The sequence below is a fragment of the Anomaloglossus baeobatrachus genome, chromosome 3 (assembly GCF_048569485.1).
Source record: "Anomaloglossus baeobatrachus isolate aAnoBae1 chromosome 3, aAnoBae1.hap1, whole genome shotgun sequence".
Classification (NCBI taxonomy): domain Eukaryota; kingdom Metazoa; phylum Chordata; class Amphibia; order Anura; family Aromobatidae; genus Anomaloglossus; species Anomaloglossus baeobatrachus.
Genome location: NC_134355.1, coordinates 135,489,788 through 135,510,809, shown reverse-complemented (window position 1 = coordinate 135,510,809; position 21,022 = coordinate 135,489,788). Strand labels below are relative to the sequence as shown.

At 45.9% G+C, this 21,022-nt stretch overlaps 1 protein-coding gene across 2 annotated transcripts in view; it reads right to left on the bottom strand.

Moving 5' to 3' along the window:
• LGALS8 (galectin 8) overlaps positions 1 to 21,022 on the bottom strand; it is a 91,705-nt gene that overhangs the window by 26,024 nt on the left and 44,659 nt on the right. For both annotated transcript variants that reach the window (XM_075339491.1, XM_075339492.1), the window contains 3 exons: positions 18,316 to 18,435; positions 5,083 to 5,139; positions 4,972 to 4,995 (listed from right to left, as the gene is read on the bottom strand). In XM_075339491.1, the coding sequence (XP_075195606.1) occupies positions 4,972 to 4,995; positions 5,083 to 5,139; positions 18,316 to 18,435 (201 nt within the window). The remainder of the gene's footprint in view (positions 1 to 4,971; positions 4,996 to 5,082; positions 5,140 to 18,315; positions 18,436 to 21,022) is intronic.

Genomic DNA, 21,022 nt, shown 5'->3' with positions numbered 1-21,022 from the left:
TTGACAAACAAAGATCACTTCAACAGCAAATCGTATAATAGTCCATTATATCACATAGGAACCCAAGGTAACCTTTAAGTAACTAAAGGCTTTTCTCATACTACCTTATGTTAATGTTTATGAGTCCACTGAACAATCATATGAATGGCAGCATTTTAAGGAGAAAGCCCCTGTTCTCCAAAATAAATATTGCTGCCCATCTGAAGTTTGCTAAAGATCACCTGAGCATAAAAACCATTCACCTGGAAACACGGAGCTAATAGTAACATTGTTTGTGTCACGATGTAACTGTAGGAAATCAAGTGAAAGGAGCTCCTATGCTGTCCTTAATGCTAGGGGTCCCTAGGCTATACTTTAACCTCAGGGTTACCCGTAATGGTGGAGATGCCCAAGTCCCGTGCCTGGCTAAGTTTCTGACCAGAATTGATCTGATTCCCCCCCTCTTACCTGGGAAGGAAGGGGCAGGAGAAATGGAAACACAAATTAAGACAGACAGGGGAAAAGCAAAACTCTGACATACTGCAACCAACAATGAGAGAGACTCAGGAGAAAAGCAAGATCAAGAAGATAGCAACAAAAAGACAGCATGGGTTGACACCACAACCGCACACGGCAACAAGTACCACAACCACCAGTTAGTCTGGATCACAACACCTCACCAGACCAGCTAAGATAAACTCTAGCTAGCACCTCTGTTTGACAGTCTGATTGACACTTCTGGGCAGGAAGGACAGCGTGCCATCATTATCGGAACAAGAAATAACAACATATTCTAAAGGGAAATGTCAGGACATCTGTGCATGAGCTGAATCTAAAGAGAACGTGGGTCATGCAGCAAGACAACAACTCTAAAAAGGCAAGTCTTCCTACAAAAGAATAGTAAAGGAAGAATAACGTTAAAGTTTTGGGATGGTCAAGTGAAAGTCCTGTCCTTAATCCTATAAAAATGTTATGGAAGGATCTGAAGCAAGCAATTCATGTGAGAAAACTCACCAGCAGAACAGAGTAGAAGTTGTTTTATAGGGTGGAATGTGCTAAAAGTCTTCCAGGCCGATGTGAAAGTCTAATCAACAATAAGCGGACACTGTTCTCTTGGTCTTTTAGGAGTGACAGAGAAAACAAGAAACTTAAAATAGAAACGGGTCAAAGGGGAACCATGTCTGCCTCCTAAGAACACTAAGCTAGAACTGATTAGAATGGTTCCAGTTGGTGTGTGTATCCTGCTGAGAAGGAGTTACCGTATTTTTCGCTTTATAAGATGCACTTTTGTTCCCCCAAATTTTGGGGGAAAGTAGGGGTTGCGTCTTATAATCTGAATATACGGGTCCAGGGGAGGTGGGGGCAACTCTGGAGCGGTGCTGGGGGAGGTTGATAGAGGCTGCAGGAGGCAGCGTTAGATCTCCTGCTCCCGCTCATATAATATGCACTGCCACTGTCCATCACCGTGGTGCTGAAACCGGACCGCAGCGATGGGCTAGGGGAGCGGCGCATATTATATCTGCCTGCAGCCCCCCTTTGATCGCACATGCCCCCCCTCTCCGTGTTAGATATGGCCCCCATGCTGCTGCCCATCCTATAATGAAAAAGCTTTACTTACCTCCTCCAGCGTGTCTCCCGGTGTCTTCCCTGATCTCACTGCTGCCGCTGTGATCAGGCACGTACAGATCATGTCACTCTGCTGTGCCGATCACATGACCGGCACAGAGAACCAGGAAGTGCAGGAGCTCAGCAGCACGGAGGGAGACACGAGGGATTACAGCGCTGGAGTGGGTAAGTAAAGTATTTATTTTGCTATGGGCAGCAGCATGGGGGCCATATCAAACACAGGGGGACGTGTGCCAGCAATAGGAGACTTGTGCCTGCTGTAGGGGATGTGTGCCAGCTATAGGAGACCTGTGCCAGCAATATGGGGACGTGTGCCAGCTATAGGAGACCTGTGCCAGCTATAGGAGACCTGTGCCAGCTATAGGAGACCTGTGCCAGCTATAGACCTGTGCCAGCTATAGGAGACCTGTGCCAGCTATAGGAGACCTGTGCCAGCAATATGGGGACCTGTGCCAGCTATAGGAGACCTGTGCCAGCTATAGGAGACCTGTGCCAGCTATAGGAGACCTGTGCCAGCAATATGGGGACCTGTGCCAGCAATATGGGGACCTGTGCCAGCTGTAGGGGATGTGTGCCAGCAATATGGGGACGTGTGCCAGCTATAGGAGACCTGTGCCAGCTATAGGAGACCTGTGCCAGCAATATGGGGACGTGTGCCAGCTATAGGAGACCTGTGCCAGCAATATGGGGACCTGTGCCAGCTATTGGAGACCTGTGCCAGCTATAGGAGACCTGTGCCAGCTATAGGAGACCTGTGCCAGCAATATGGGGACCTGTGCCAGCAATATGGGGACCTGTGCCAGCACAGGGGAACATGTGGCATCACAGGGGGACGTGTGCCAGCACAAGGGGGCTATATTCAATATAAGAGGGCCATATCCAGATTAAGGAGGCTAATTTTAGGATGGAGGGTTATAGGAGACATATACTCTATATGATTTGTTAGACGTACACTGGCATTATAAGACGGACCCCATTTAACATTAAAAAAAAAAAATTCTCTTTTCCTTCACCAAATTTGGGGGTGCGTATTATAATCAGGTGCGTCTTATAAAGCGAAAAATATGATAGATTTTTCGCAGTGTCAGCCTCCGAGTGGCAACAGCATATACCCATGTGTCCCTCAATGAAGCGATCGAGAAATGTTGTTACAAGCAATCAAAATGTTAAATCGATCCAAAATATCGATAAAAATATTCTCGCCCCACAATAAATAAGACCGTATATAGTTCATCGACTGAAAAATGGAAATGTTAAGAGTCTAGGAAAATGCAATAAACCCCCCCATAGGGAAAAAAAAAAAAAAAAAAGCATCAAAATGGAAATGAGCTGCATCAGAAAGATTTAAATTTAGCAGACAGTGTGAAAATGTAAATAATAAATAGCAAAAAAACACTAAGAGTTTATGCAGCATTTACATGGAATTTACAACACAGAACGAATTTGCTCTAAGGACCACAGCGACAACTTTAATGGGAAATTTGCTGGTTATTTCTTATAAGTGAATAAGCCCCAATATTTAGTAGAAACATCCTAAAATATAATTTTATTGATACATAAAGATAAACAAATATTAAAATGTTGAGGTGCAAATACACAAAAGAAAGTTTGAAAGAAATGTATCATAAATAGGGTATTATATAGTTTTGTATACTTTGAAAAAGTATATATCTACAGTATACAGTCTTTCTATACAAGATATAGTAATAAATAGAAACAAAGAATAATTAAATACATAAATTACATAGGCATTATGGATTTAATTTAATATTCCATATTTTTTGCTATATCTTATATACAAACACTGATATAGATATATAATTTTTCAGAGTATACAACACTAGTTGTATAATATTTATTTTTCTGATAAGTTTCTTCATAAACTTTCATCTGGGAATTCACTCTTCACCATTTTTTTTTCTCTTTATGTATCAATAAAATTTATATTTTATGATTTTTCCCACTAAATATTTGTCATTATTCACTCTCCTCTTAACCCCTTAACAACCCATGACGTACTGGGTACGTCATGGATCGTGTCACTATCATCGCCGTGGCGATCCACACACATCAGCTGATTTCAACAGCTGACATGTGTGCCTGCAAGTTACGAGTGGAATCGCATTCCACCCGCAACTTTTAACCCCTTACATCTCGCTGCCAAAATCTGGCACCGAGATGTATATGCGTGCGCCATTACTTTTACTTACCGCCGCCCCCACCGGAAGTCACATGCGTGATCACGTGACTTCCGGTGGTTGCCATAGTAGCACAGGGTCATGTGATGACGCCTGTAGCTAACATGAGTCACTTTCTCTCAGTGCCGGCATAATAATGCCAGCATTGACAGTAAAGCAGCATATCTGCAGATCTTGGCTCTGTTGCTGAGATCTACAGATACGGCAGAGCGATCAGATTGTTGATCCATATAGCCCCCTAGGGGGACTAGTAAAAAAAAAATTTAAAAAATAAAAAAAAAATAAAAGTTGAAATTACCCCCTTTCACCCCATTGAAAATGAAAGGGTTAAAAAAAAATACACACATTTATGGTATCGACGCGTTCAGTAGTTAATCTGATCGGTAAATGACGTAGCGGCAAAAGAATTCCAAACGCCCAAATTTTTTGGTCGCCGCAAGTTTTGCGCAAAATGCAATAACAGGCAATCAAATTGTAGCATCTGCACAAAAATGGTTCCATTAAAACCGTCAGCACGAGACGCAAAAAATAAGCCGTTACTGAGCCATAGATCCTGAAAAATGAGAACGCTACGGGTTTTGGAAAATGGCGCAAAACGTTTTTTGGACAAACTTGTGAATTTTTGTTAACCCCTTAGATACAAGTAAACCTATTCATGTTTGGTGTCTACAAACTCGCACCGAGCTCAGGCATCACACCAACACGTCAGTTTTACCATATAGTGAACATGGTGAATAAAATATCCCAAAAACTATTGTGCGATCACACTTTTTGCAGTTTTTCCACACTTGGAAATTTTTTGCTGTTTTCCAGTACATTATATGGTAAAACTTATGGTTTCATTTAAAAGTACAACTCGTCCCGCAAAAAACAAGCCCTCATATGGCAAGATTGGCGGAAAAATAAAAAAGTTACAGCTCTCAGCAGAAGGGGAGTAAAAAAAAACAAAACAGAAAAACGGAACGCGCCTGGGGGCTGAAGGGGTTATTGTGTACACATAGCTGTACATATCATGTGAATACCCTTCTAGGATTTATATTGTGGTGTATTACTTATTCAAAGTGCTTAAAAGGGCTTGTCATGGTGCTTATACATGTATTCAGGGCACTTATTCATACCCCGGTGTACTTTTATTTGTTATATGGAAACTAGAGTAAAGAATACTCACAATAGGCAAGCTGCTCTGTGATGCCTGGTAGTAAAAAGCAAAAGAAAATAAGTTTAGCTACAGAATAATTTGTAATATTAGTTATTTTAAATAATAAAAAAAAACAAATACCTGAGTGGAACTCATTGAAGAAAGTGCAAGAGATGTTGGTTGTGAGCCCAGTGGTGTCTGGAATAAGAATGAGATAGGCAATATTAAAGTAAGGTATGAAGCACTGCGGAATTTTAACACTGAAAGAAAACATCACAATAAAGTGTAATACATACTGCAGCTGCTGAGGAACCTCTTTTATTAAAGGGGTTGTAGCCTATTCGGACAACATCTTCTGAATCCCTATGCGTGCCGGATGTAATTGACATCAGGAGGAGGTGAGAGGGCAGCCACATCTCACACTTCCTTCAGATCTCTTGGTTTGTCTATAGGAGAGGGGAAAGAAGCCAGGACAGATATGCCCCAGGAAAGCCAGTGCTGTCCCCGCTAGGTGAGTATAAGTGTTATTATTTTACTGGGGGCAAGCATAGTGATTAAGAAGGGGTTTTCCGAATAATGGACAACCACTCTAAACATAGAGGCAGCCCTAAGTGTCAGGATATCACTAGATGTTACAGTATAAAGGCTTGCTTACAAAAGTTATCTGCGACAGACTTCTTTTACCAGAAGACCTAATTAGTGTCCATACAGGGTGCTCATAGAACGTTTACTGCATGTTACACCCAGGCCATGGTCAGTTATCTGTGCACTCAGTCTCCTTTTTTAGTGTGCGATTTGTACATCCTATGTAAAGGATGTTGTAGTCCTCGCATTTGGCCAGATATATGTGGAGCCCTGCATTACCTTCTGGTGCAGGTCGCCGCAGGGTCTCCACGGGCTTGGAAATCTTTTGGTCACAGGTAGGTTAACTTTAATGGGGGATTTGGGACACCACTCTCGGTATTTGCGGTCAGGGGGTGACAGCCACTGCAGTTTAGGGGACGCCTGGGGCTGATGTTCGATGCAGTCAGATGTTGTAGACTCCCGAGAGTGAGGCTGGCCCCAGGGCCCAGTGTAAGTGTGTTGTACCACAGGTCACAGAAGAACTCACACACAAAACAGCAATGTCTTTCAGGGTTTTTACTCACTTTCAGATGGCAGGGGTGAGTTAACCCGGGTGATGCTATGGTGAACCAGTTGGAACCAGATATCCCTTCGGCTGATGTAGGGGTGACTGCTGACTCGCCTTCCTAGCCCTTCTTGTTTTGAGGTGACCCCGACCTGAAGTCTTGCTGGGATCACCCAGGGAAGTCGCATACGCGGTTCTCCCCTTTCTGGCCCAATTGGGGGCAGCGTGGACCAAGTAATTCTGGCTGCTTGCAGTCAGTCACTTATGGGCCCCCTCGTTGCTGCAGTAGCTGCAGACTCGGTGTAGGTTGGTGAGGCACATAAAGTGCCCTAACCGGCAGGTTGGGCAGGCCAACTGAATAGTCCTCTGCTCTGGGGACCTGTACCCCGTGCAGGCTGGGTTTACTGGTAGTCCCCTTACTCAGCCACCTCTGCGCCAGGTGGATTTCAGGCAGCACTGAACAGTAGCCCTTCTCCCCCGCCAAGAGCCACGAACGGTGCAGTGTCTGGAAGGGCCCTTCTCCTTTGCTCTCCCCTCCAGACGCGACTCCTCCACTTCCTTCTCCCTTGGCTACCTCTGCACAACTCCTTTGCTCCCAGTGACACCACCCACCACTAGCTGGGAGGCGAGGGCCACACCCCCTCCCTGAGTCTGCTTAGGGGTCCCCTCTAGCTGTGTGTGTGCTCCTGGTTCTGTGTGTTCCGTGTGTCCACACCCTAGTCAGCCTCTGGGATTACCTGTGTTGTACTGACCCAGCATGGGTGCAGTACTCAGTGGTGCCTGACCAGGTCAGGGGTGCCACATATACATGACAGGCGTTGTGGTGCATGTAATAAAAGATTTAATTGGATACACTTAACGATGGTTAGCTCATAAACAAGTGAAGCTGACCATATGATGGCACACGTTACGAGTTTCTCCACATCAATAGGATCCTTTTATGGTAAGCCATGTCCTAGAGTATTATCTGAATACAAAGCTGGGGAGACTAAAATACCATGGGTAAGTGATTTTCGTGCTACAAAACTGACACCTTTGGAAAGGATTTCCTTTAAGTTTTTTTTCTATGATGTAACATGGGTATTCTTTATCAGGTTTAGAAGATAAAAATAATCAATCAATAAAATATGGCATTGAAAACTTTATTGTAGTTTCGACCTTATGTTTTTGGAGTTTTGTATTTTCAAAATATATTTCTTCGAGATTGTAGTGAAACTTTTGCTTGGGCCCTATTCAGAATACCATTGATAAAGCCATGTTGCCATAAGCAGTTTTAATGATGTAACATTCTCTGCATGCCATCATGCTCGTGTGAACTCAGCTACAAGATTTATAATTACATGACAGGGCTGGAAGGTTTTATATACCAGCTGGTATTATTAGTACTATATTATGAGTCACCATAGAGTAAAACATCAGGAAAGAGTGTAATATTGTCATAACATTGAACACTGAAACATTAAATCAAAGTGTGATCATTGAGAAACCACTAAAATTGAGCATTGCTCAATGGACCCTGGTGCCAGATGTGGAGGAAGTCATCTATATATCCACCATAAAAATAAGGCCTCTTTTTTTAATTTCTTCTCCCACCTCTTTTCTATTTTATGTATTATATATTTTTTAATAAAGATATATTTTAATGATACTAAGTAGTTAATAGCAGTTTATACAGTCAACCTATAAGTGACAACCCTCTTTTGCATGCGAAACGTTGCCAGCCCCCTTATGTTATGCTACATATGCACATGGAAAAGAAGGGAATTTTGTTTACTTACCGTAAATTCCTTTTCTTCTAGCTCTAATTGGGAGACCCAGACAATTGGGTGTATAGGCTATGCCTCCGGAGGCCGCACAAAGTATTACACTCAAAAGTGTTAAGCCCCTCCCCTTCTGCCTATACACCCCCCGTGCTCCCACGGGCTCCTCAGTTTTGGTGCAAAAGCAAGAAGGAGGAAAAAGAATTATAAACTGGTTTAAAGTAACTTCAATCCGAAGGAATATCGGAGAACTGAAACCATTCAACATGAACAACATGTGTACACAAAAAAACAGGGGCGGGTGCTGGGTCTCCCAATTAGAGCTAGAAGAAAAGGAATTTACGGTAAGTAAACAAAATTCCCTTCTTCTTTGTCGCTCTATTGGGAGACCCAGACAATTGGGACGTCCAAAAGCAGTCCCTGGGTGGGTAAAATAATACCTCGTAAGTGAGCCGTAAAACGGCCTCTTCCTACAGGTGGGCAACCTCCGCCTGAAGGACTCGTCTACCTAGGCTGGCATCCGCCGAAGCATAGGTATGCACCTGATAGTGCTTCGTGAAAGTGTGCAGGCTCGACCAGGTAGCCGCCTGACACACCTGCTGAGCCGTAGCCTGGTGCCTCAAAGCCCAGGATGCGCCCACGGCTCTGGTAGAATGGGCCTTCAGCCCTGAGGGAACCGGAAGCCCAGCAGAACGGTAAGCTTCGATAATTGGCTCCTTGATCCACCGAGCCAGGGTTGATTTGGAAGCCTGTGACCCTTTACGCTGGCCAGCGACAAGGACAAAGAGTGCATCCGAGCGGCGCAGGGGCGCCGTACGAGAAATGTAGAGTCTGAGTGCTCTCACCAGATCTAACAAGTGCAAATCCTTTTCACATTGGTGAACTGGATGAGGATAAAAAGAAGGTAAGGAGATATCCTGATTGAGATGAAAGGGGGATACCACCTTAGGGAGAAATTCCGGAACCGGACGCAGAACCACCTTGTCCTGGTGAAACACCAGGAAGGGAGCTTTGCATGACAGTGCAGCTAGCTCAGACACTCTGCGAAGTGAAGTGACTGCTACTAGAAAAACCACTTTCTGCGAAAGGCGTGAGAGAGAAATATCCCTCATTGGCTCGAATGGTGGTTTCTGAAGAACCATCAGCACCCTGTTCAGATCCCAGGGTTCTAACGGACGCTTGTAAGGAGGGACGATGTGACAAACCCCCTGCAGGAACGTGCGTACCTGTGGAAGTCTGGCTAGGCGCTTCTGGAAAAACACAGAGAGCGCTGAGACTTGTCCCTTAAGGGAGCCGAGCGACAAACCCTTTTCCAGTCCAGATTGAAGGAAGGACAGAAAAGTGGGCAAGGCAAAAGGCCAGGGAGAAATACCCTGAGCAGAGCACCATGACAGGAAAATTTTCCACGTCCTGTGGTAGATCTTGGCGGACGTTGGTTTCCTAGCTTGTCTCATAGTGGCAATGACGTCTTGAGATAACCCTGAGGACGCTAGGATCCAGGACTCAATGGCCACACAGTCAGGTTGAGGGCCGCAGAATTCAGATGGAAAAACGGCCCTTGAGATAGCAAGTCTGGTCGGTCTGGTAGTGCCCACGGTTGGCCGACCGTGAGATGCCACAGATCCGGGTACCACGACCGCCTCGGCCAGTCTGGAGCGACGAGGATGACGCGGCGGCAGTCGGCCCTGATCTTGCGTAACACTCTGGGCAACAGTGCCAGCGGAGGAAACACATAAGGGAGCTGAAACTGCGACCAATCCTGAACTAAGGCGTCTGCCGCCAGAGCTCTGGGATCTTGAGACCGTGCCATGAACGCCGGTACCTTGTTGTTGTGCCGGGACGCCATGAGGTCGACGTCCGGCACCCCCCAGCGGCAACAGATCTCCTGAAACACGTCCGGGTGAAGGGACCATTCCCCTGTGTCCATGCCCTGGCGACTGAGATAATCTGCTTCCCAGTTTTCCACGCCTGGAATGTGAACTGCGGAGATGGTTGAGGCCGTGGCTTCCACCCACAGCAGAATCCGCCGGACTTCCTGGAAGGCTTGCCGACTGCGTGTGCCGCCTTGGTGGTTGATGTATGCCACCGCTGTGGAATTGTCTGACTGAATTCTGATCTGCTTGCCTTCCAGCCACTGCTGGAACGCTTTCAGGGCAAGATACACTGCCCGTATTTCCAGAACATTGATCTGAAGCGAGGACTCTTGCTGGGTCCACGTACCCTGAGCCCTGTGGTGGAGAAAAACCGCTCCCCACCCTGACAGACTCGCGTCCGTCGTGACCACCTCCCAGGATGGGGGTAGGAAGGATTTCCCTTTCGATAATGAAGTGGGAAGAAGCCACCACCGAAGGGAAGCTTTGGTCGCCTGCGAGAGGGAGACGTTCCTGTCGAGGGACGTCGGCTTCCTGTCCCATTTGCGTAGGATGTCCCATTGAAGAGGACGCAGGTGAAACTGCGCGAAAGGAACTGCCTCCATTGCTGCCACCATCTTCCCCAGGAAGTGCATGAGGCGCCTCAAGGTGTGTGACCGACCTTGAAGGAGAGATTGTACCCCTGTCTGTAGTGACCGCTGCTTGATCAGCGGAAGCTTCACTATCTCTGAGAGGGTATGAAACTCCATGCCAAGGTATGTCAGCGATTGGGCCGGTGTCAGATTTGACTTTGGAAAATTGATGATCCACCCGAAACTCTGGAGAGTCTCCAGGGTAGCGTCGAGGCTGTGTTGGCATGCCTCTAGAGAAAGTGCCTTGATCAACAGATCGTCCAAGTTCGGGATCACCGAGTGACCCTGAGAGTGGAGGACCGCTACTACAGTAGCCATAACCTTGGTGAAAACCCGTGGGGCTGTTGCCAGGCCGAACGGCAGTGCCACGAACTGCAGGTGTTCGTTCCCTATGGCGAAGCGCAAGAAGCGCTGGTGCTCTGGAGCAATCGGTACGTGGAGATAAGCATCTTTGATATCGATCGATGCAAGGAAATCTCCCTGGGACATTGAGGCGATGACGGAACGGAGGGATTCCATCCGGAACCGCCTGGTTTTTACGTGTTTGTTGAGAAGTTTCAGGTCCAGGACAGGTCGGAAAGACCCGTCCTTCTTTGGGACCACAAACAAGTTGGAGTAAAAACCGTGGCCCTGTTGCTGAAGAGGAACAGGGACCACCACTCCTTCTGCCTTCAGAATGCCCAGCGCCTGCAGAAGAGCCTCGGCTCGCTCGGGAGGCGGGGATGACCTGAAGAATCGAGTCGGGGGACGAGAGGTAAACTCTATCTTGTAACCGTGAGACAGAATGTCTCTCACCCAACGGTCTTTTACCCGTGGCAGCCAGGTGTCGCAAAAGCGGGAGAGCCTGCCACCGACCGAGGATGCGGAGTGAGGATGCCGAAAGTCATGAGGAAGCCGCTTTGGTAGCGGCACCTCCGGTGGTCTGTTTAGGACGTGACTTAGACCGCCATGCATCAGAGTTCCTTTGATCTTTCTGAGGCCTTTTGGACGGGGAGAATTGGGACCTGCCCGCTCCCCGAAAGGACCGAAACCTCGACTGCCCCTTCCTCTGTTGGGGTATGTTCGGTTTGGGCTGGGGTAAGGATGTATCCTTTCCCTTGGATTGTTTGATGATTTCATCCAAACGCTCGCCAAACAATCGTTCGCCAGAAATTGGCAAACTGGTTAAGCGCTTTTTGGAAACAGAATCTGCCTTCCATTCCCGTAGCCACAAGGCCCTGCGGAGTACCACCGAATTGGCGGCTGCAACCGCCGTACGGCTCGCAGAGTCTAGGATAGCATTAATAGCGTAAGACGCAAATGCCGACGTCTGAGTGGTTATGGACGCCACCTGTGGCGCGGACGTGCGTGTGGCTGCGTCAATTTGCGCTTGACCTGCTGAGATAGCTTGTAGCGCCCATACGGCTGCGAATACTGGTGCAAAAGAAGCGCCGATAGCTTCATAGATGGATTTCAACCAGAGCTCCATCTGCCTGTCAGTGGCATCTTTGAGTGAAGCCCCATCTTCCACTGCAAGTATGGATCTAGCTGCCAGTCTGGAGATTGGAGGATCCACTTTGGGACACTGAGTCCAACCCTTGACCACGTCAGGGGGAAAGGGATAACGTGCATCCTTAAGGCGCTTAGAAAAACGCTTATCTGGACAAACATGGTGATTCTGGACTGCCTCTATGAAATCAGAGTGGTCCAGAAACATACTCGGTGTACGCTTGGGAAACCTGAAACGGAATTTCTCCTGCTGAGAAGCTGACTCCTCCACTGGAGGAGCTGAGGGAGAAATATCCAACATACGATTGATGGACGCAATAAGGTTGTTCACTATGGCGTCCCCGTCCGGAGCATCAAGATTGAGAGCGGCCTCAGGATCAGAATCCTGATCAGCTACTTCCGCGTCATCAACCAGCGATTCCCCTCGCTGAGACCCTGAACAATATGATGATGTCGAGGGAAAATCTAAGCGAGCTCGCTTAGTCGGTCTGGGGCTGGGGTCTGTGTCAGAACCCTCAGCTTGGGATCCATGAGATACCCCGGGAGGACATTGTTGGTCCAGCTGAGGTGGGCCAGGGAACAAAGAATCAACAGAGTCCCTGTGCTGAGATACCGGTCTGGACTGCAAGGCTTCCAGTATCTTAGCCATAGTCTCAGAGAGTTTTGCAAACTCCGTCCCTGTCACCTGAACAGTGTTAGCAGGTGGCTCCCCCTGGGCCCCCCCTAGCAGAGGCTCTGGCTGAGTAAGTGCCACAGGGGCCGAACAGTGCCTACAATGAGGGTCAGTGGAACCTGCCGGTAGCGGGGTCGTACATGCGGCGCAGGCAACATAATAAGCCTGTGTTTTGGCACCCCTGCCTTTCGTGGGCGCCATGCTATTATCTTCCCTGAGCAACACAATAGGGTATATAGCCAGAAATCAACTGTGCACTATACGGTGTAAAATAAACATATAATGTTACACTACTGCACAATGGGGCTAGCACCACAGGTGCTGCTTACCACCCGCTTAAAGCGGTTGTGCGGTCACCAGAGTCCCTGCCTGGGTCTCCCAGATTTTGTCCCCCTCTGCAGCGTCCGAGGAGCTGACAGGAATGCGTCCTGAGGAGAGGAGAGAGCCGTGGGCGTGACCCAGAAAGAGCGGGAACTGGTGCCTGCACTGTGCACAGTGAGGGGAGTGGAGTATGCAAAGCATGCTCCAGCCCTCAGTGCTGCTCGTTCTGTGCAGCGTCCCGCCCTTCCCCTGCCTGTCAGGGCTGTGGGCGGGAGGAAAGGAAACTAGGCCGCAAAAAGCCGGGGACTCTAGTAATAAACGCGGCCGCCGTAAAAGCGCGGCCGGCGTGGAAGTCCCCGGCGCACTACAAGTCCCAGCCGCGCCGCAGTGTTTCCATGGCAGCGGCGGTCAGTGCGGCAGTCCCTATACATAAACACACTCAGCAACGCTGAGTGTGTAATGGCACATATTAACCCGGTCAGCGCCGCGGTCCCCGGTGCACTAGCACACCCAGCAAAGCTGGAGTGTTGCTGTGCGCGGTCCCCACGGGGACACAGAGTACCTCCAAGTAGCAGGGCCATGTCCCTGAACGATACCCGGCTCCTATCCAGCAGGCTCCACAGGAGTTGTGGATGAAGCACGGTCTCCTGTGCCTGGAGACCGATAGGATCCCACTTCACCCAGAGCCCTGAGGGGGATGGGGAAGGAAAAACAGCATGTGGGCTCCAGCCTCCGTACCCGCAATGGATACCTCAACCTTAACAACACCGCCGACAAGAGTGGGGTGAGAAGGGAGCATGCTGGGGGCCCTATATGGACCCACTTTTCTTCCATCCGACATAGTCAGCAGCTGCTGCTGACCAATCTGTGGAGCTGTGCGTGCATGTCTGCCTCCTTCGCACAAAGCAAAAAACTGAGGAGCCCGTGGGAGCACGGGGGGTGTATAGGCAGAAGGGGAGGGGCTTAACACTTTTGAGTGTAATACTTTGTGCGGCCTCCGGAGGCAAAGCCTATACACCCAATTGTCTGGGTCTCCCAATAGAGCGACAAAGAAAGAGAGGGCTAGGCACCACCTAATTTAAACAAAACCTTGTGCCATGTACTGACTATTCATAGACCTCAAAACCCAAAGAAATTTGTACATATGAGGCAGCAGGCTTTGTAATGAATCAATATCTTAAACAGCAAACGTTGATTATTATGAATAAATTTAGATTTGTTTTTTCACAGAGTGGCAATCTCGACACATACATGCTTAAAATCACTTAAAATAACTTAAAAAATACACATAAATTACATGACACTTCCATCACAATAAATCAATCAGTGAAGCACAGTGGAATACTTCATTGGTATATCAGTATAATCCAATGTAAACCATATCATGTATACCATGTTAAGTGTTGTACAATTATCAAATAATCCTATGGCCCTGTGACTATGGCTGGTTAGCGACTAGTTAGGATGTCTATATGAGACAAAAAAAAATATAAGGTTAAAGAAAGCTAAGTAGCCAGAATGAATATCAGTAGCCAAAAAGTCTCAAGAGTAGTTACCAGAGCCCTAGGACAAAATCATGATAGGAAGTGTGAGAACCCGACGCGTTGCGCCAGTCAAGCTGGCTTCATCAGGAGTATTTTTTAAGTGATTTTAACCATGTATGTGTCTAGATTGCCACTCTATTATAAATAAATTTAGATTTGTTTTTTCACAATCAAGGTGCGCTGTTCATAATATTGATTCATTACAAAGCCTGGTGTCTCATATGTACAAATTTCTTTGGGTTTTGAGGTCTACATATGCACAGGGAATACAGAATGTAACGCCATTAACAAAAGCATGTGGCAACGCTGCTATAAAAGTGGTGTTATGAATAGGACACAATCAAAAGTTTCGCTAAAATCTCAACAACAATATGATAAAAATACAAAAATTCAGAAACATAAGGTCACACAGTATTAAATTATTTTGATATTTTAAACCTGGTAAAGAAGTACCGTATTTTTCGCACTACAAGATGCACATTTTAACAGAAAAAACTCCTACTAAAAGGTGTGTGCATTTTATAGACTGAAGGCAGCTTCCTGTGATGGAGGAGAACGCAGAAACAGTGTCCTCCCCAATCACAGAGAGAACTGCCCTTTCTTCCTGCTCTGCACTAATATATGTGATCTGTTCACAGCAGGAGAGGAAACTGCCGGGATCTGAAAGAAGCTGCAGGAGCTGAGCAGCTGAAGGACCTTTCACACGAGTAATTCCAGGACCTGTGACTGATCACATGATCTGAAAGGTCCTTTAGTTAAACGAGTAGAAGGTCTTTCAGTTGCTCAACCCCTGCAGCTTCTGTTCAGGTATCGATCAGGAACTACAAATGAGGTAATGTATAGTGTGTGTATGCAATTGTAACTGTGCATGTAGCAGAGTTGTGTATGTAAGTGCAAATGTGCATGTAGCAGAGGTTTGTATGTATGTAGCAGACCGATGTATGTATGTGCATGTGGCAGATCATTGTGTGTAAGTGTAAACGTGCAGGTAGCAGAGTTGTATATGGAAGTGCAAATGTGCAGGTAGCAGAGTATTGTATGCAAGTATAAATGTGCATGTAGCAGAGTTGTATATGGAAGTGCAAATGTGCAAGTAGCAGAGTATTGTATGCAAGTATAAATGTGCATGTAGCAGAGTTGCGTGAGTATAATACACACACACTGCAGAAGAGACGCTGACTATAGATTTATTACTTTTGTCTTCTACCCCATTACATTAAAATTAATGCTAATGACATCTCCACGTTACATCACCAGGGAAGTTTTAAAAAATAGAGGAAAAATATATTTCCTATTTTCTGCTGTCTAAATCTATGGGGTTTCTTAGCATAAGGAGCATATTATAGCCTGAAAAATACAGTATATACCCATGTTCCACCACAATAAAAAATGTATAGAAATCCTTTTCAGTGGTGTCAATTTTGTAGAGAGAAAATCAATTACTTTTGGTAATTTTAATCTCTGCAACTTTATGTTGAAACAATACTGATCCAGCAAGGACCTGGCTTACAGAAAAAGGTTCCTATAATTTTGTAGGAACTTGGAATGTGTGCCAAGACATGGACAGATCCATTAGTTTCTGTACTAAAATATCCAATCAAATCCTTTATTAGCTGCAACAAAATGCATGTTGTACAAACAGCCAAATGTGAGGACTACAACGTCCATTATATAAGATGCATCACAAGCAATCAACTATACGTGATGACTATTGAATTCTTCTATTAAACACTAGAGGTCCTTTGAGTCTAAACCTACAAAACAGACCATATATTGGTATTGATAATTTAGTAATTGAATACTCAACCATCTGAACAAGATTTATTTTCGATGACTGTAGTTTGTTCAGCTTGTGATTGAATTAAAAGATGATCATATAAAATGCCATATCCCATCTTTTCATCTGTTCATTGCACTATATAAATCATGTATTACACACTATAAAGAAAATGACATGGATCGCACATCCCAAATACAATGATCTAAAGCTGTTAGGCAAAAAATTAAATAGAACATTAGGTTCTTTGTTACCATTCTGATAAGACTGTATTAAGCCCATTGCCATGTCACGGCGAACCTCTGTGTGTGCTGGTACTGTATGGTGGCCGCTGTTGTGGTGGTTTCGTGTTAGTGGGGCGGTGGGGCCTGGAGCCATGTGGGCTTCGCCTTGCAGCATGAGCGTTGTGAGGCACCAGGTCGCCTGCCCTTCTGGCGCTTTGTCGCTGCAGCAGTGGTTAGTGCACAGTGCCGCACTATAAGGTTTAGAATAGGGACCCACTCAAGAGGTTCGCCATGACGTGGCAGTGGGCTTAATACAATCTGATCAGAATGATAACAAAGAACCTCATGTTCTATTTAATTTTGTGCCTATCGGCTTTAGATCATTGTATTTTTTGGGATGTGCGATCCATGTCTTTTTCTTCATAGTGTGATATAAATCATGTATTGTCTGTTTAACGCTACAATGGGTTGGAAACGTGTTGGCTATGTTGCATTTTAAAATTTTAAGGATGACATGAAATTGGATTTTTATATACGGTATTGATCCTGGATTGCCTATCTTCTAACACTGATCAGTGTTATGATTCAGTGACCAAGGAGGATCAGAAAAAGGACAAAAATGCGAAAACCCAAAACTTATCCAGAGTGGCTGGAACCTTAACGGACTGCAGAGCTAATACTGACACACAACTAGAAGTAGCCGTGGGCATGCCTACGATGACCTAGTTGCCACGACACAGCTGGAGAACTAAATATTCTTACAGAGAGAAATATAAGAAAAGCTAATCTGCCTCAGAGCAATCCCCAAAGATATAGATAGCCCCCCACATGAAAAGACTATGGTGATATAGGAAAACACAATACATAGCTAGAAAACAGATTCAGCAAAGATGAGGCCCAAACTATCTGTATAGGAAAGGATAGGAAAGAGCACTATCTGCAACCGTAAAAACCCTAATAAATCTCAGCATGCCTGATATGGAAAAGCCCTGAGCCCACACAAGCTCTCCCCCACTAAATCAGTACTCTGGTGTTACTGGGATCCAAAAAACACTAATATTGATGATGGACTGAATTTAATACCAAGCATGACAAAACACAATACATAGCAGAACATGGAGCTAGGTATATAGACACTCCCAGCAGGGAAGGATCCAACTCCACCAAGAACTCCACACAGGCAAAATCAGGAATCAAGCATTAGTATCAAAACAGAAAAAACTACAAGAAAGTGGAAACAATAAGCAGAGGTATAAAGGCCAACTTATCTGAGAGGAGTTCTGGTAGAGAGAAGGGCTGGTTTCAAATTGTCCTTAGCATACAGGAGATACATTGAGCACCGGCAAGGAACAGGAAAAAACTACTCAGTTATATAGGCCCAATCTGAATGACCTGATTGCCAGTCCTCCACAGGTGTCTGACTCCCATTCAACAAGTCAATTGCACTACCAGCACTGACCACAAGAGGGAGCCCCAAACTGGAAAATGTATTCACAACAGATTAGCATCTGGGATAAACAGATCTCCCTCTGTATTAGTAATGACCACATGTGGCACAATATTTCTCTTGCTTATTTTGTAGAAAATCAGCAGCAATCTCCACTTAGTACAAACAGATTTTACTGAGGATTTAGCTTAAAGGGATAAAAGTCACTGAGGGCAAAAAAACCTGCTTAATGTTTCCAAGAAGTGGATGAAAATTTTAGAACCTTGTCCACATGTTCTGTTCTAATTTGCTGTGAACTTTCAGTGCGAAATCTGCCCTGCAAATCTGCCATGTGCCCACATACCTAGTTCAATATCATTATCATCCTCAGCATCTGTATGAGCAAATGAACAACTCAGTGTTAATATTGCTGTTATGGGGCATGCTGCTTCTTACAAGGAAAATGGCAATACTGCATTTATTTCCAGGGGTAAGGAGGGCACAAAATTTGTGAATATGAAAGACTTACTATGTGATTGGCAAATCCAATTGTGTTGATTTGCACCATTCCAGATATGCTCAGTGTATCAATTTTTTTCAGGTTGACTCTATGTTTGTAAATCAGTAAGTGCTTTCCGTTTGCTGCTACCTAAAGTATACAAAAAAAAAGTTTGATTAAAGTATAAAGAAAATGCGATTAATATCCAGGAAAACCTTTAAAAGGAAATCTGTTATTATGGTCACTTGGCTGTTTCTATATTTATTACAGACCTAATATGGTTATCCAGGTATTTCAGGAAAGTCTGCTGGTACTCTATATGGGAGTGCACTTGTAAATTTTTACACTATGCGTTTTGAGGATTCTTCGGTGCCGGCAGCGAGACCGTGCGGTAATGTAACCACAAGTATGTGATATGCTTACTCTTAGCAACATTTGCAATGCCCTGCTCAATTCACATGTACTAAGCGAGGTCACGCACATCTATGGTCAAAATGTGTCCCGAAGTATGCATATTGCTCACTCGGTCAGAAGACAACCTAGTCTTGCCGCCGGCACCAGAGAATCCTCAAAATGCCGACTGTGAAAATTCACACGTCTACAGCCACATAAAGTGACTATACACTTTTGTGAAATATCTGGACAACCCCTTTAACCTTCATATATAATAATACATCATATGCTGGATCCCCGCATCTGGAGTAGGCTCGAGAACTGTAAATTAACCAGCTGTCAATCTCTGATGGTGGCATTTACATTTCGTCAGTGTCAATGCAAGCGGTCACAGGCTTCCACCAGCCCCCCACAACATATTTACAAGGAGTCAATTAGTTGATGTGGCAGTTGGGGGTGTGCTGAAGGCCCCAGTTGCCGCCATCTTAGTCCTGCTATGAAGCTCTGGCTGTGGGTGGACTTTATGTGAGAACATCTTTTTCACTTGAATTGCAGTTTCATGTCCCCCAAGGGAAATAAAAAATAAAAAACTATTTTAATCGCCCCACTCTTCCTCCAATGAAAATCCAGAACTAAAAAGCATAAACATATGTGGTATCCACAAGTCCGAAAAAGTCTGATCTATCAAAATATAAAATTAATTAACCTGATCAGTAAACATCGTGACAAAAAAAATATACGGTATCAAAATTACAGAGTTGCAGGAGATCGTTGGTATCCGCAACACCATGAGCTCACTACACAAAAAACAAGCCCTCATGTAACGCCCCTGGACTAGTCAGGGCGTCACAGGGGACTGAATGCTCTTTATTCTTAGTGCAGGACTCAACCCCTCTTGGCACCAGGTTCCTAACTTACAGTACTGCCTCCATCAGCATCCAAAAATCCCAATCACACCACGCACTACACCCTGTCAGGCACACCAGTGGGCTGCTAAGCTAAAATAGGGCCGCCCACCTAGGGGTCAGGCAGGGAGGTGGGAGGTGACAAGTCAGAGCAGTGGTAGCCCTCAAGCAGTGAGGAGCTAGGGGGAGCGTGTGGCTTCCAGGAGTAAAAGATTGGGTTGCAGACGGTGGTCTGGACCCGGAGGAGTCGGAGACCCGGTCGCGGGATATTGGGACTGGGTGCCTGACTTAGTCTAGGACGACAGTCAGCAGCAAGTATAATAGCCAGTCTGGGACAGAAAGCACGTTGGGGTACTGGACCCTAGGTCAGGAGAGGCTTCAAGCAACCCGACAATTAACCTGCGGAGGACAGTGGCTTTATGGACTGTCCCCACGAAGCTCAGAGATCAGGGGCACTAGTGCAACGAGGAGGATAGGGCTTTCCAACCTAAGCAGCCCACTGAAATTTCAAGCGTGAGCTCCTGAAAGCACAGCTCCTTTACCTAAAAGGTGGGGAGCGCGGCCCGGACAGCTTCAAGCTTACGGGCCACTTGGACACTTCTAAAATTTGTGCATGGAGGCAGGCTCTGGACCATCAGGCAGTACCGTGGGGGACGGATACCCAGACGAGCTCCCCCAAAAGGGCAGCGGCACCCAGAGACTTGGTTTACCACGTTGTCAGCATCTGCTTTTGATCTGAGTGAGTACCTGGTTAGCCCCTGCTTCCAGCGAGCCTGCGCTTCCCTGCACCCCACTATTCAGAGTCCCGGGGCCTCCCTACCCATGGAGGGTAGCATCATCTGGCTGCCCCATTCCATCACCCCGGGTACTCCCACTGGCGGTACTCCCCGTTACCGCACACCACAGGTGGCGTCACAAACTATTTAATCCCCTGTAAATAATCCTTCTTTCCATTTGAGAGTGGCCCCGAGCCCCCGGGTCCGGAGACCCTCGAGCCACGAGTAGTGACCCCCGGATCCGAGCGGTTCGACCGCTGCTGGGGCGTTACACTCACACAGCTTCATCGCTGCAAAAAAGTAAAATGTTAGGGATCTTGGAAAATGTCAAAAGAAGCAACGTTCCTGTCTTATGAATTTCTGAATTTTTTTTACCCCTTAAATAAAAAGGAAATAAAGAAAAAAAAAATCTGACCCGAAGAGTTGCAGTATGTTGCCATATCATTTTATACACCACAATGAAAACACAAAAACAACCCCCCCCCCAAAAAAAGAGAAATTGCTTTTTTATACAATTTCACAAAAATACTTTTTCCTGTTTTAAGTACATTGAATGGTAAAATGAATTGAGTCATTTAAAATGATAACTTGTGGAAGTGGGAGTGGGTATGTTCATGCACGCAGCAGACGTGTGGGAGTGGAGCTCCTGCTATCCTGAACACC